We start from the raw sequence: 16,821 nt of genomic DNA on the forward strand, positions 1-16,821 counted from the left end.
CAATTAGTCCAAGGTCTGTAATTGATCATCTCCTTCCTCTACCATCATTCTAGATTTTCCTTACTCTTGGCCAACACTTCTGCTGGTCTGTTGTTTGCCCAGTAGGATAACGAGCTTTCATTCCTGAGGAGTATAAGCCCTTGGTTACTGTGTCATTGTCAGGTTTTGGTTGCTGCAATTACCCATTCACTGGACGTGAAAGCGTCAAGAGCTGTCTCAGAGAATCCCCTGAGTTCAAGAAATGCATCCCCTATCCCACTTATCTAGCAGTTTGTGGCCATACCACCCTTAGCACCCCCAATCTCATCCAATTACATAGCAGCAACCCTATCTCCATCTGCCAGTGCGATAACTTATGGGCTTGTGGAGTCAAAAATGACCAGGTGGCAGCAGTAGTTTTAAGATTTAAGGAAACCTTTACTGGGTCCCCTGATAAAACCGTTGTTCCCCTCCACCAGACCCAGGACCTCTTGTTCAGAAGTGAGGTGCAAATTTCCCAAGTCAGTCACTGAGAGTATTAGTGAGAGGGGCCACTCCTACTTCCAGCCCTTGATTCAAAGCATATTCCTCATCTTGAAGTACATTGTCTCAAATTCCAGGCTAGCACCTTAGTTGTGCCTTTAAGAGGCCATTCCAACATTCTGTCAAACCAGCGGCTTCTAGGCGAAATGATATGTAAAAAGGGTCCTCCGATCCAAGGCAATATTATATGAGATTTCATGAAGATAAATGAGACATACTCTAAACCTTTAGGTAGTGGTGCTGGCCAAGGCACTGCAGGTAAGAAAAACAAGCCCATATTAGGAGCACTTGTCACTTGCCCCTTCAAAGGTGAAGGGGTCTTGTGTAATCAATTTGTCCCTGAATGAATGTTTTGTCTCCTAAAGGGGTTGTACCATATTGAGGGCTTAATATGAACAGGTCTCTGCCATGAACGGGTACAACATTCAGCAGCAGTAGTGTAACTAAACCAGCCTGGTGAAAGGGGGCCTTGTTATGAGCCCATGCCTAGCCTTCATCACCTTCATCCCCGCCACCATGCCTGCTTCATTTATGAACCCATTATGCAAGCATTGAGGTGACCAGAAGCAAAAATTGGCTCGTGTCTACTGGATAAATTATCCTATCCACCTGGTTTTTTCAGTGCCTCTTCTGAGGTGGATGCTTTCTGAGATACAAATATCTATGTATTTTACATCCACTAATATTAGTTTTCTCTGCTGCATAGCGAATTACCACAAATTTAGCAGCTTAAAATACACATTTGTGATCGCACAGTTTCCACAGCCAGGGGCCCTGGCATCACTCAGCTGGGTACTCTGCTCAGGGTTTCACAAGGCTGCAATCAGTGTTGGCTGAGATGAGATTCCATCTGGAGACTTGAATAGGGAAGAATCCACTCCCAAGCTGATTCACATTGTTAGCAAGCATCATCGTTTTGTGGTCGTAGGACTGAAGTCCCTGTTTTCTTAACAGCTGTTGGCAGGGGCTGAACTCACAGGCCACCCACTCTTCCTCATCATGTGGTCCTCTCACAGCATGGCAGCTTACTTCTTCCTAGCCAACAGAAAGTCTCCCTCCAGTCCCCTAAGATGGAATCTTATACAATGTAACATATTCAGGAGACAGACATTCTATTACCTTTGCTATATTTAGAAGCAAATTACAGACCCCACTCCCACTCGAAGAGGATTGTGCAAAGGTGTGACTCATTGGAGGTCAGATTAGGGTTTGTTGGCTATACCACCCTCATAGGCCCAATCACATGCTTCTTCCCCAGAACTCTTTTTCTCTTACCTTTTGATCTTGCACCTTCTAGGCCCTTGATGAAACCATTTGGCATTGTCCTCCAAACTGAGGGCCTAGGAATACTGCTTAAAGCTCTGCCTGCCAGGAAGATTTCCCCTAATCACCATTTTTCAGAGCTACTTGTGAGAGGAACTAATGTCTGGCAGCATTACATTTACAGCTTGTACCAATATATTGTGATTCGTCCATGAATTTTGTTTTCATTTTCTGTCAGCTGTTCTTAGGGAATTCCACACGAGGTGTGAGCTCAAAGAGACACTGGTGCACGAGACAGGTGACATGGGCATCTGGGTTGCTTACTTATGAAATTTATTTATGCCCTGAAGACCTGTTTGAGCCTGATGCCAATGTTCATTTTTATCATGTAATGGGTTGCTACTGTGCCTGCCTGACTTTAGGACTTGACTTGTCTGACATAACCAGCTCATAGTGGATACTTCCAGTTGCATAGTCATTTGATATCCTATGACCAGGCATTCATTCTCTACTAGAGCCCGTGAGCATACCAAGAGCTGTTTTTTGAATGGGGAATCGTTCTCTGCTGCAGACAGCAAGGATCTACAGAGAGAGGCTCCTTTGTGTCTTTCCTAAGACTCCGAAAGGTATCCCTACATACCACAGCACTGTGGGACCTTTAGTATTGCAGGATCTAGCCAGATATATGGCCCAGGAAGCAAAGCCTCTGGTGCTGCAACCTAAAACTACAGAGCTTTTCTCGCTGTGTGCCCCACTCAAAAACAACAGCTTTCCATGTCACCCACTAAATGGGTCAAAACAGTATTCTTAAGTGTGCTTCATGCTCTCTTTGAAAACTAAAGAGGCCTACAAAATACTGTGCCTCTATTTTAGAGGTAGAAGGTACAAGGTACAGTAACTCATCCTTTACCTTGGACAGAATGTCCCAGATCACTGGCCTTTTAAAACTTTACTGAAGTAATAAGACCTTCAAACTTTGTAGGTTCATCTCGCACTTTATACTGCTTATGTGTCTTTATAAGGGGATCCGGGACACTTGCCACTTCCTGCTCACTGGTCTGATATTGTCAACATTGTGGATCAAGACCCCTTTATACTATATTGTCTCAAACAGCAGGAGAGTCCTTGGGTAAGACTGGATGTTCGCTGTCACTGCTCTAAGTGAATACAAATTGCTTCCGATCCTTTCTTCATGGGGATTGAAAAGAAGGCACACATTGCCAGATCATCAGCTGCATAAAAAATACAAGATACTGTGTCTATCTAGTAAAGATCTCATCCTTACAGCAGTTGCAACTGAGACTACCAGCTTGTTAAATTTGCAGAAGTCTACCCTCATCTGTTGTGCTCTGTCTAGCTTCTATAAAAGCAAGATTGGAGCAATAAGCAGGATTATACATCTTTTAAATTGTTGTTCATATCACTCTTCATTCAGAATGATTTACTCTTGGTTATTTTGCTCAGGTGTAGAGGACCCAGTATGCAATGTCATGAGCTTCCACTCGGTCTTTTCTTTTTCTTATTATTATACTTTAAGTTCTGGAATACATGTGCAGAACGTGCAGCTTTGTTACATAGGTGTACACGTGCCATGGTGGTTTGCTGCACCCATCAACCCATCACCTACATTAGGTATTTCTCCTAATGTTATCCCTCCTATAGCCCCCCACCCACTGACAGGCCCTGATGTGTGATATTCCCCTCCCTACATCCATCTGTTCTCATTTTTCAACCCCCCACTTATGAGTGAGAACATGCGGTGTTTGGTTTTCTGTTGTTGTGATAGTTTGCTGAGAATGATGGTTTCCGGCTTCATCCATGTCCCTGCAAAGGACATGAACTCATCCTTTTTTGTGGCTGCATAGTATTCCATGGTGTATATGTGCCACATTTTCTTTATCCAATCTATTATTGATGGACATTTAGGTTGGTTCCAAGTCTTTTCTGTTGTAAATAATGCCTCAGTAAACATATGTGTGCATGTGTCTTTAGAGTAGAATGATTTATGATCCTTTGGGTATATACCCAGTAATGAGATTGCTGGGTCAAATGATATTTCTGGTTCTAGATCCTTGAGGAATTGCCACACTGTCTTCCACAATGGTTGAACTAATTTACATTCCTACCAACAGTGTAAAAGTATCTCTATTTCTCAACGTCCTCTCCAGCATCTGTTGTTTCCTGACTTTTTAATGATTGCCATTCTAACTGGCATGAGATGGTATCTCACTGTGGGATTTGCATTTCTCTGATAACCAGTGATGATGAGCATTTTTTCCATATGTCTGTTGGCTGCATAAATGTCTTCTTTTGAGAAGTGTCTGTTCATTCCTTTGCCCACTTTTTAATGGGGTTATTTGTTTGTTTTTTTTTTTTTTTTCTTGTAAATTTGTTTAAGTTCTTTGTAGATTCTGGATATTAGCCCTTTGTCAGATTGATGGATTGCAACAATTTTCTCCCATTCTGTAGGTTGCCTGTTCACTCTGATGATAGTTTCTTTTGCTGTGCAGAAGCTCTTTAGTTTAATTAGATCCCATTTGTCAGTTTTGGCTTTTGTTGCCATTGCTTTTGGTGTTTTAGACATGAAGTCTTTGCCCATGCCAATGTGCTTAATGGTATTGCCCAGATTTTCTTCTAGGACTTTTATGATCCCGGGTCTTACGTTTAAGTCTTTGATCCATCTTGAGTTAATTTTTGTATAAAGTGTAAGGAAGGGGTTCAATTTCAGTTTTCTGCATTTGACTAGCCAGTTTTCCCAACACTATTTATTAAATAGGGAATCTTTTCCCCATTGCTTGTTTGAAGTCAGGTAGCGTGATGCCTCCAGCTTTGTTCTTCTTGCTTAGGATTGTCTTGGCTATACGAGCTCTTTTTTGGTTCCATATGAAGTTTAAAGTAGTTTTTTCCAATTCTGTGAAGAAAGTCAGTGGTACTTGATGGGGATAGCACTATAAATTACTTTGGGCAGTATGGCCATTTTCACAATTTGATTCTTCCTATCCATGAGCATGGAATGTTTTTCTATTTGTGTCCTCTCTTATGTCCTTGAGAAGTGGTTTGTAGTTCTCCTTGAAGAGGTCCTTCACATCCCTTGTAAGTTGTATTCCTAGTTATTTTATTCTCTTTGTAGCAATTGTGAATGAGAATTCACTCATAATTTGGCTCTCTGTTTGTCTGTTATTGGTGTACAGGAATGCTTGTGATTTTTGCACATTGATTTTGTATCCTGAGACTTTGCTGAAGTTGCTCATGAGCTTAAGGAGATTTGGGGCTGAGATGATGGGGTTTTCTAAACATACACTTCTAAATATACAATCATGTCATCCGCAAACAGGGACAATTTGACTTCCTCTCTCCCTATTTGAATACCCTTTATTTCTTTCTCTTGCCTGATTGCCCTGGCCAGAACTTCCAATACTATGTTGAATAGGAGTGGTGAGAGAGGGCATCCTTGTCTTGTGCTAGTTTTCAAGGGGAATGCTTCTAGTTTTTGCCCATTCAATATGATATTGGCTGTGGGCTTGTCATAAATAGCTCTTATTATTTTGAGATACATTCCATTAATACCTAGTTTATTGAGAGTTTTTAGCATGAATGGGGTGTTGAATTTTGTTGAAGGCCTTTTCTGTATCTATTGAGATAATCATGTGGTTTTTGTCATTGGTTCTGTTTATGTGATGGATTACATTTATTGATTTGTGTATGTTGTACCAGCCTTGCATCCCAGGGATGAAGCTGACTTGATTGTGGTGGATAAGCTTTTTGATGTGCTGCTGCATTCAGTTTGCCAGCATTTTATTGAGGATTTTTGCATCGATGTTCATCAGGGATATTGGCCTGAAATTTTGTTGTTGTTGTTGTTGTGTCTCTGCCAGGTTTTGGTATCAGGATGATGCTGGCCTGCCTCATAAAATGAATTAGGGAGGAGTCCCTCTTTTTCTATTGATTGGAATAGTTTCAGAAGGAATGGTACCAGCTCCTCTTTGTACCTCTGGTAGAATTCGGCTGTGAATCCATCTAGTCCTAGACGTTTTTTGGTTGGTAGGCTGTTAATTACTGCCTCAATTTCAGAGCTTGTTATTGGTTTATTCAGGGATTCAACTTCTTCTAGGTTTAGACTTGGGAGGGTGTATGTGTCCAGGTATTTATCCATTTCTTCTAAATTTTCTAGTTTATTTGTGTAGAGGTGTTTATAGTATTCTCTGATGGTAGTTTGTATTTCTGTGGGATCAGTGGTGATATCATTTTTTATTGCATCTATTTGATTCTTCTCTCTTTTATTCTGTATTAGTCTGGCTAGCAGTCTATCTGTTTTGTTGATCTTTTCAAAAAACCAGCTCCTGGATTCATTGATTTTTTGAAGGGTTTGTCATGTCTCTATCTCTTTCAGTTCTGCTCTGATCTTAGCTATTTCTTGTCTTCTGTAGATTTTTTAATTTGTTTGCTGTTGCTTCTCTAGTTCTTTTAATTGTGATGTTAGGGCAATTTTAGATCTTTCCTGCTTTCTTTTGTGGGCATTTAGTGCTATAAATTTCCCTCTACACACTGCTTTAAATGTGTCCCAGAGATTCTGGTACGTTGTGTCTTCATTCTCATTGGTTTCAAAGAACATCTTTGTCTCTAGCTTAATTTCATTATTTACCCAGTAGTCATTCAGGAGCAGGTTAGTTTCCATGTAGTTGTGTGGTTTTGAGTGAGTTTCTTAATCCTGAGTTCTAATTTGATTGCTCTGTGGTCTGAGAGACTGTTATGATTTCTCTTCTTTTGTGTTTGCTGAGGAGTGTTTTTCTTCCAATTATGTGGTCAATTTTAGAATAAGTGCAATGAGGTGCTGAGAAGAATGTATGTTCTATTGATTTGGGGTGGAGAGTTCTGTAGATGTCTATTAGGTCTGCTTGGTCCAGAGCTGAATTCAAGTCCTGAATATCCTTATTAATTTTCTATCTCATTGATCTGTCTAATATTGACAATGAGGTGTTAAAGTCTCCCACTATTATTGTGTGGGAGTCTAAGTCTCTTTGTAGGTCTCTAAGAACTTGCTTTCTAAATCTAGGTGCTCCTGTATTGGGTGCATATATATTTAGGATAGTTAGCTCTTCTTGCTGCATTGATCCCTTTACTATTATGTAATGCCCTTCTTTGTCTCTTTTGATCTTTATTGGTTTAAAGTCTGTTATATCAGAGATTAGGATTGCAACTCCTGCCTTTTTTTTGCTTTCCATTTGCTTGGTAAATATTCCTCCATCTCTTTATTTTGCACCTATGTGTGTCTTTGCACATGAGATGGGTCTCCTGAATACAGCACATTGATGGGTCTTGACTCTTTATCCAATTTGCCAGTCTGTGTCTTTTAATCAGGGCATTTAGCCCATTTACTTTTAAGGTTAATATTGCTATGTGTGAATTTGATCCTGTCACTATGATGCTAGCCAGTTGTTTTGCCCATTAGTTGATGCAGTTTCTTCATAGTATCGATATTTAATAATACTATTATTTTGCTAATATTTTATCATTTCCATTTTAAAATTTTATTTGATCAAGTAATATTTAGAAAAATATAGTGTTCTTTTTTCTTTTAAATATTCGACAATTAGGGGTTTTTAAAATTCTTTTATCACTATTTTTAACATTGTTTTATTGTGATCAAGAGATATGTCCCATGCTATTTTACTGTTTACATAATAGAAATATTCAATGGGTATATATAAATATTTCATGAGTGTGAATATGTAGTCTACAAGTGCTTGAAAACAAGAAACAGTCTTCATGCAAAAACAAATAAAAAGTTATGACCTTATTTGTTTCTGATTCACTCCAAAAGAGTTGCACTAAGTTGAAAACTGTTCATGTTAAAATATTGAGGACTCCAGCTTCCGTGCTAGAAATCCACTTAAGAGCAAATCAAAATAGCAAAACAACTTTAAAATAAATATATGTTCTTGCAGATATTTATAAAATATTATAAAAGAAAAAATGTAAAACCTACATTACTGTTGGAAAAGTTTTCTTCATGAAATTAACCAAAGCTTCCTAAAATATGAAAATATGAATCTAATACATTTAGCCAAGATTACCTTTTCCATTTCTGGTAAAAATTATACATGCACCTATGTTGCATGTGCATGTACAACATATTTAACTTTAATTTGGTTTTTAATATAATACACACAAATCTGTGTATTTATACATATATATGTATTTTTTCCTTGTTAGTCTTTCAGAAACACTTTGAGCTCTCTTTTATACAACATATAGTTGGATTTTGTTTTTGTCTCAAACTAAGAGCTTACTTTTTTTTTTGTTTTGTTTTGTTTTGTTTTGTTTTGAGACGGAGTCTCACTCTGTCGCCCAGGCTGGAGTGCAGTGGCCGGATGTCAGCTCACTGCAAGCTCTGCCTCCTGGGTTTACGCTATTCTCCTGCCTCAGCCTCCAAAGTAGCTGGGGCTACAGGCGCCCGCCACCTCGCCCGGCTAGTTTTTTGTATTTTTAGTAGAGACGGGGTTTCACCGTGTTAGCCAGGATGGTGTCGATCTCCTGACCTCGTGATCCGCCCGTCTTGGCCTCCCAAAGTGCTGGGATTACAGGCTTGAGCCACCACGCCCGGCCTTACTATTATTTTTATAAATGAGTTAAACTTATTTGCATATTTGCAATTACTGACAAAATTCATGTGTTTAATGGCACAAAATGACTTCTGGGCTAAGAAAATTCACAGGTTATTTCAATTGTTCCTCCTCCAACCAAATTAGGCAAGTTAACAATCTTACCCTGTTTTATTGTAGTATTTTGTATCATGACTTCTCAAGAGAAGACAGAAGAGCATCCTTTTGCAGATATATTTGATGAAGATGAAACTGAAAGGAATTTTTTGTTGTCCAAACCTGTTTGCTTTGTTGTATTTGGGAAACCAGTAAGTTATCTCTTATTATTTTGTATAATTTTTTTTTAGTTTTAAAATCACAATTTTCTAAGTTACCGTATAAAAATAAAAACCACATATTGTGCTCATTTTTTGAGCTTCTGATAAGTTTTCATTATATGACCTAAAATCTGACATAATATTGGTTATAAATTCATAACTCTCTCTTCTTATATGTTATAATTGAGAAGGAACCCAGACTATATTTAAATTTGCTTTTATATTATGAAGAAATTAACTCACCAAAACATCGCACATGACAACTGTTAGTAGTGTGCGATCTGAGGTTACTTCAGACTTTATTTGCGTATGAAACTTCCTTTGCAATTTGTCGTGAGGCTCTCTGGATATGTGAAGACAGGACACCATCAAGATGAGCCAGGAGGTTCTCCTGTTAATGTCTGAGATCCTGAGAGGCACTGTGCCTCAGGCTTTACCTACAGCGTGTTAGAGGACCTATGTGTTGTCTTTCCAAAAAGCAGGAAAAAACCAAAATGGCTGTTGTAATAAAGTTTGCTTTTCTAGACATTTCTAGTAAGGAACTCTAGATAATAGCTACTGACAGCCACTAAGCTGGTTAATTAAAGAGCCTCTCCAGCATAGCAGAGATTAAGAGCTAGATCCCATCCTTGACTTATTTTATGTGGACCCTGGGACAGATACCAATAAATGGTTTCAACAACTTTCACTATGTTTCTAAAAACATAATGGGTTTTAAAAAGTCAACGGTGAAAGCAACCAGATGCAAATGTCACTTCATCAAAACGACCTTTTATCTTTAAAGTATGATACTTTCCAAAGATGTCAGTTAAAAAGGATCTTTTTGCTCATCAAAATTACTAAATGGAAGCCTGTCAAAACATTCATGATTGTAAACTTTAGAAAGGAAGTAAAATCATGACTCTGCAATATAATCACAATGATTTGTAATCAAAATTATAAAATTTGACAGTTAAAAGAGTGCAATACCATAATGGTATAGCTTCCTGATTTTAGGGCTATCTACTTAATTTTAAAGGGTCTATTTATACTACTTTAGGAGATGTGGCATATGCAAGAATTAGTGAAGAAAAACTAAACTATACCTATCTAGGGTCTACTCTTCATTTTTTTATGGGAAAAATTACTTTATAACATTAATGTAATAGTAACTAGCAATAGAATCTTTAAAAATTGGTGTATCTGTTTCACTGGCAAGTGACTGTTCTGTTGGGCTTTAAATAACATTTTTCTTTTTAAGGGTGTTGGGAAAACAACATTAGCCCATTATATAACACAGGCATGGAAATGTATTCGTGTTGAAGGTAAATTTTATCTTTTTTCTCTAATATTATGAAAACTTTCAAATATGCATAAAATGGTGATAATTATACAGTGAATGCCCATATACCTGGCATCTAGAGTCTGTGATTAACATTTTGCTATATTTGCTTTATCACACATTTGTCCACCTGTCAACCCAGTTAATATTATCTGCTTGGGTTTTTATTTATATTTAATTAAAGTAATTAATTAAATAATTTTTTTTTGGTAGAGACATGGTCTTGCTTTGTTGCCTAGGCTGCTTTCAAACTCTTGGGCTCAAACAGTCTTCCCACGTTGGCCTCCCGAAGTGCTGGATTACAGGTGTGAGCCACAACACCCAGCCCAATATTATTTCTATAACAGCATCATCAATCCAATAATGTTTTGCCCTTCTGTTAGTTCTAGTTTTGTTCATAGAATTTCTGAAATGTCATCAACTCTATTCTACTACCTCTAATTCTCTAATTTCGTAATTTAGAACTATTTGGAATATGTGTGTTTGGGTGTCTCTTTATGAAAGCTCAAATGAGATGGAACTCTCACAGCTTTTCTTAGGAACATTTTTTTATGACTTAATTGTCTTCAATGATAGCTTTTATTTTTTATTTATAAATTTTCTTGCATTCTTTGCAGTATGTAAGACAATAACTTGGTATGTTTATATATAAATATTCTCTTAATTAATAAAACTATTTATGCCCTAATAGAAAAATAAGAAAAAGAATGAATAGGCAATTCATAAAAGCAGAAATAAAAATAAACAATATAAGAAAAAAGAGTTCAATATCATTCTAAGAAATGTTCGTTAAAATAACACTGATCCATATTTGCCTATCAAATTGGCAGTGAATCTTTACAATTACTACAATCACTGTAGGTAAGGATGTTATGAAATGGGCATTCCACATGCTGTTGGTAAAATTGCAACCTGGTACAAGTTTTTTGGAAAACAATTTGTAATATATAACACACACACACACACAACTCTAAAAGTTTCTTCTTCCTTTGTTCAAAAAGTTTACTTCTAGGAAGTCTTAAAGAATACCAAACGTCCCATAGATTATTAACAACTAATGATGTAACAACTCACCTGGATCCTCCCCTGGATCATGCCCCTGTCATTCCTATCCCAGGATGTCCTCTATCAAGGAATGACACATTTCCTCTTTTAAAGGAAACAAATCATCGGAATTTCAGCCTCAAGACCCCTCTTTCTCATCTGTGTTTACCCATTTTAACATTTCTTGATTCATTTCCTTTTACACCATGTGCAAAACTAGCCGGCTTTGGATGTAATTGTAGGGTTATGAAAATCTGGATTAATTAATACCAGTGCATACTTTTGTAACTATATTTAATGATGTAGAAATCACTGTCATATACACCACCTGATTTTATCCTTACATTCTATTGTACACTACACAGTATGTATGCATCCAAGGTGCAGCGGTGTTTACGGGGTTAGCTCCCCCAGGATTCTTTATTTTTTTATTTTTTATTTTTATTTTGAGACACACTCTAACTCTGTCACCCAGGCTGGAGTGCAGTGACATGATCACGGCTCTCTGCAGCCTTGACCTCATGGGCTCAAGTGATTGCCCTACCTCAACTTCCTGAGTAGCAGAGACTATAGGCATGCACCATCACACCCTGCTAATTTTTTAACTTTTTGTAGAAATGTAGTCTTCCTATGTTGCCCAGGCTGATCTCAAACTCCTGGGCTGAAGCAATCCTCCTGCCTTGGACTCCCAAATTACTGGGATTGCAGACATGAGTCACCATGTTCAGTTCTCCAAGATTCTTAAGCTTAGTGAGTGGCAGAGACAAGTTCTCTGTGGAAGACGTTCTGCTGCTTCTGCTTTGGTTAGGCTTAAATGACATAATATGCATACATTTGCATTGTAAATCATAAAGTGATGCACAAATGTTAATCTTTGTTACCAGTTAGAAGACACTAGAATGTGTTTCTTATTTTGGTGATCCTAGTATCAGTCTGTATTAATATTTTGAATTCATGTTTTAGCTTTGCCAGTTTTGGAAGAACAGATTGCTGCTGAAACTGAATCAGGACTTATGGTAAACAGATCTAAATTTCAAAGTAACTATGATTACAAAAAAAAAGCTCTGTATCATAGATATATTATACAGTAATGTACAATATCTATGCTTGTCCTTAGTTGCAATCAATGTTGATCAGTGGTCAAAGCATTCCAGATGAACTTGTCATAAAGCTAATGTTGGAGAAGCTCAACTCCCCAGAAGTCTGTCACTTTGGTATGTTTATTTTAATATATTTACAGCCCACAAAGCAGCCTTAAAACTCATGCTTTACCTGAGGCAAAAATAGTTTCTGGAGTTGCCCTTTCTTTTGCCTTAGCACAGGAATCTCATTATCTCTGTTCAGTTGAGCAGCTCGATGGTTTTATTCGCTTGTTTGTTTTTATTTCTCAGATTGTACATTTGTTTAAAAAATAAGTTTATATGACCCAATCTTCTTTAACATTGTGTTATCCAATAAAAGCATCAGAAATCTGCTGTGGTCCATCTTGCAGTACTGCTAACTCTGCTGACTGCTTCCTCATATACCTTGGGTAATGTCATTAAGTCCTGACAATGGCTAGGGTTGTCTGCATTAATCCGCACTTAAAAGGCAGGAATGGGAAGTGGAATGCCACCATCTTACTGCTGAGCTCCAGATATTTTCAGGCTTCATCCTGTTCATCCAGTCTACCCTCTGACTCTGGACCTGAAACCTGTCCCGGTACTCAAATGGATGCTGAGCAAGGGCTTTGGATCTAGTTTTTCAAGCCAAAGACCACTGAAGCTCAAAATGATTAAAAAGAAAAGAGCAAACTCTAATACCTCTTCTAAAGAGGAGAAGAAGAATAATGACAAGTTTGGGATAAAATTGTCCCCCTGAAATGGATTTATTGGATGAAAAAAGAAAAATTAAGAAAATTGCTTTATATTCTTAGTAAGTTAGAAGAGGACATTGTAACTATCTTTGCAGGAATAAAAATACAGGAAAGTAAAAACCATAACTGCCAAAGCAAATCAATGATGCAAGCAGCAAAAGCAGCCTTGTCAAACTGTATTGATTGGTCTCTATCATAGACAGAAAGGTACCTCTTCATATAGATCATACATATACAGAGATGATACACAGAATGTCCCATATCTATCCACATATGTAGATAGGTCTCTGTATGGATATATGGGTATTATATATAATACATATATATAGATTAATATATATGGATTATAAATGCATCATAATGTAAGTAGATAGATAAGGTTTGTCTGTAAACTACCTACCTGTCTATCCACTTACTACCTGTTTGCTCAGCAGTGATAAAGAGATTGAACTTGGGCAAAATATCCAGAATATGGAAGGCTGGATAAGTAAAAAGGCAAACAGGAATCACAGAATTCCAAATTATCAGAAAGCATACTATTTGAAACAGAAGTATGTATATAGGTAGGTAAATAAATACCTATTTGTTAACCTCACTTACCTCTTGAAAAACTTGGATTGGTTTACATGGCTACAAAAAAGATGGCATAAATTATAAGTATTGGCAAAATGAGAAAGAAAAAAAAACAATACAAAGAAACTCAGTTGTGCCTCTCATGGTGTTCATAATGTTTTACAATTTTTATTAGGAAATAGTTCAAAGAAAAGTAGAGAGATTAGTATAAAGATCCTTCCACATTACCACCCAGGTTCAGCATATGTTCAAAATCAACTCTAGTCTAATCTCGTTTCATCTACACTTCGACTTACTCCCTTCTCTCAACCTATGTTATTTTGAAGCTAATCCATATCATATCAGTTCATCTATAAAATGTTTCATTTATATCTCTAAAAGATCTTTTAGACTCTTAAACCTATTACCGCATTACCATTGTCACACCTAAAAAATGGTTATTCCTCGATATCATCTACTAAATGGTCTGTGGTCAGATTTCATTAATTACCTCATAGATGTTTTTTAGTTAATTTTTTTTTGAAGCAGGATCTAACCAGATTTCACATAGTGTAAGTGACTAGTATGTCTCAAGTCTCTTTTTATCTATAAGTTTCCGCTACTTCTTTCTGTCTTCTTATGTCTTCTCTGTTGAAGAAATGGGTCACTTGTCTTGTAGAGTTTCCCACATTCTGGATTTGGCTGATTACATTCCTCAGACCTCAGTATTTCCTGTATGCCAGTACTTGTCCTAGGATCTGGCAGAGGAAAAGTGATATAAATGGTTTCTTGAGTCTGGGGGCCACACCCTCACCATTTGCTTACTTGGCCACATTCTAGGCATGCACAAACAAGCTCATTTAAAGGCTGCAATGGAGATGGAACCTAAAGCCCTTTCTGCCCAGCCACCCCTCAGCCCATCCTGTAGCATCCCCACAGGAGTTTTTTTAGAACCCAGCACTCTGCTAAATACAGTTTGAAAGTCTTTGCCCAAATTCCCAGCAAGCCCTCTCATCCTGATGTTTGCTCTCAACCCGTAGCCTGGTGGAAGGTAGAAGCAAAATTAGAAGTGAAGGGTTTTCAAAACAGGGATATAAACTTGAGTGAGGGGCTGGGTGAATATGGATAATTGATGACTCCAAAATCCCTAACGAGATATGTGCACTTCCAGGGACATCACACAGCAGAGTATTGCCAAATTCATCTTAATTTTGTTTTATACTAGAGCCCTTTTATAATTTGTGTTTCTATCACTATTTTAAAAGGGCCTACACGATCTATAATTAACTTTTCATTGACAATCTATTGTATTATTTTGGCCTTTAACCAAAATCAGCTCTCAGAGCTATATCCTTACCCAAGAGAAACAGTAGAGTCAATACATGGCATCCTAAAAGCTCCTCACTGCTCCCTGCTTCTAGATTCTGGAAAATCTCGTTTTCCCCAGTGAATGAATAGCCCCAGTCTGGGCATTCCCTGCCCCGAATGTATCATTATGAATGGTCTTGCAAGTCATTGGTCACCAATGTGTCCACTCCTATCAGCCTGGCCTGAGGTCAGATGGGTAGCAGGGATGGCTGGACACGAAGCTACCTGATGTCTCTGAATCTCTCACCACTTCAATCGGAAAGCAGTAGTCTGCCATCTTCATTTGTATGGAAATAGAAAATGCCTTCTCCTTCTGACTGTGCCAAGAAATGGTGGCAAAGGGATGGTATGGGCCTGAGAAAAGTCAGTTTCCTCTGGGTAGTGGTCTGGACAGTCTTACAGTTTCTCACTTGTTGGGCTAAAGAAAGCTGGGCAACGGCCTACAAAGCACCTACTCTGCCTATGATAGAACATGCACAGTCTCCCAGCAAGGACTGGCTGGGGGTGTACCACTCCTCCATCTTTAGCATGGAAGGGCAAGGGCTTGGTAATAGTCTCAAGGACATGTAGGGGTGGGAGTGAGAAGTTCCTCATCTATGCTTTCATTCTCACATGTCTCTGAAATTGGAAAGGTTGACAGTGGGCTCAGTAGTTCTGGTCTGTTTAGCAAGCAGTGTATCCCTGAGATCTTCCCAGAATTGGCACTAGAGGACTAAGTTATTCCACTTTACATCTGCATATTCTACCTTACATCTGCAATGGTGAGACAAACTTAGATGACATAACTGTCTATCTTACACCTCCTCCCATAGATACACCCCTAGGCTCTGGAATGATAATACTAGACTTCTCTCAGAGGGTAGAGCCCCAAAATTCATAGCTCAGAACATTTAGGCAGCCCAAATAACGGCCTTTCAAGAGAGAGCTAGATCCATGGAAATTACTTATTCTTCTGCCGCTTCCATCACTAAAGGGACCAAGTATGAACATCGTTCCAATATACATGTACACCAGAAGTTCAGCATTCCTGCAAACAGATGCACGTGGAATGCCTGATAAGCTCTCCAGGCAGTGGCAGTGACTGTAGGAACAGGAAGGGTTTTGGCAAGCACAGCAAACAGTGCCAAGCATCTTTCTGTGATCACTTGTGATACACAGATGTTGGGAAGTATTGCCAGCATAGGGAATGGCAGGGAGATATTGTTGCTTTTGCTTACAAGGGAAGGGCATGAAATCTGGAGATAGATGGTCTCTAGAACTGTCCAACTTGGAGGAGTTAGCTGGGCAAGGGTTGAGTTCCATCCAGAGCTAGGCACGCAGTCCCCTTCACTGTAGTACCCACCATCACAATGTGTCAGACCCGGAGTTAATGCCAGCCATCGTGTACCAGAGGAGATGCTGGTCAAAGTCTTAAAAACCAGTTCAAACATGTTAATCAAGTGAAAGCTAGACTCACAACAAGAGCAGAGATGCCAAACCAAATGAGGGTGGTGTGGAGCCAGAAAAGCAGAAAGCAGAGAACAACAAGAAGAGGCAGGCAGAGAAAGGTCTGGCCCCATTCTTGAGACAGTACAGGCAGTGTCTACATTTTTTCAGGGATGCACTGAGCTCATTTAATGAATCTCCAATAGGATAGATGCCTTGGGGATACCATGCTACGTTTAAGACAATAGCAGGAACACGTAAGTAAGCCAAGTTGGACACTAAGGATTACAGCAAGACAAGAGGGAATCATAATTACAGTTCATATGTCCAAAACCAAGATGACAAGGTCTTCCTTTCTGCCTTTTTAAGTTAAATTAGGTAGGATTGCTTCTCTGGGTAGAGCCCAACATACTGTTAGCAGAAAGTAAAGTGATCAAAAAAGCTTAGGAGAAATTGTGTATGCCTAAGCATTAACTAGGTTTTGAATTTGCATGATGGTTCTTGGTCTTCTTCTTCTTCTTCTTCTTCTTCTTCTTCTTCTTCTTCTTCTTC

General features: G+C 38.4%; 1 protein-coding gene across 1 annotated transcript in view; it reads left to right on the top strand.

Annotated features, from left to right (window-relative positions):
- The window catches only part of AK9 (adenylate kinase 9), a 197,616-nt gene that overhangs the window by 1,957 nt on the left and 178,838 nt on the right, over window positions 1-16,821 (top strand). Inside the window, exons 2-5 of the mRNA XM_023206014.2 lie at window positions 8,568-8,695; window positions 9,945-10,008; window positions 12,033-12,085; window positions 12,187-12,283. Coding sequence (XP_023061782.2) covers window positions 8,568-8,695; window positions 9,945-10,008; window positions 12,033-12,085; window positions 12,187-12,283 — 342 coding nt within the window. The remainder of the gene's footprint in view (window positions 1-8,567; window positions 8,696-9,944; window positions 10,009-12,032; window positions 12,086-12,186; window positions 12,284-16,821) is intronic.

Source organism: Piliocolobus tephrosceles, chromosome 5, assembly GCF_002776525.5.
Source record: "Piliocolobus tephrosceles isolate RC106 chromosome 5, ASM277652v3, whole genome shotgun sequence".
Classification (NCBI taxonomy): Eukaryota; Metazoa; Chordata; class Mammalia; order Primates; family Cercopithecidae; genus Piliocolobus; species Piliocolobus tephrosceles.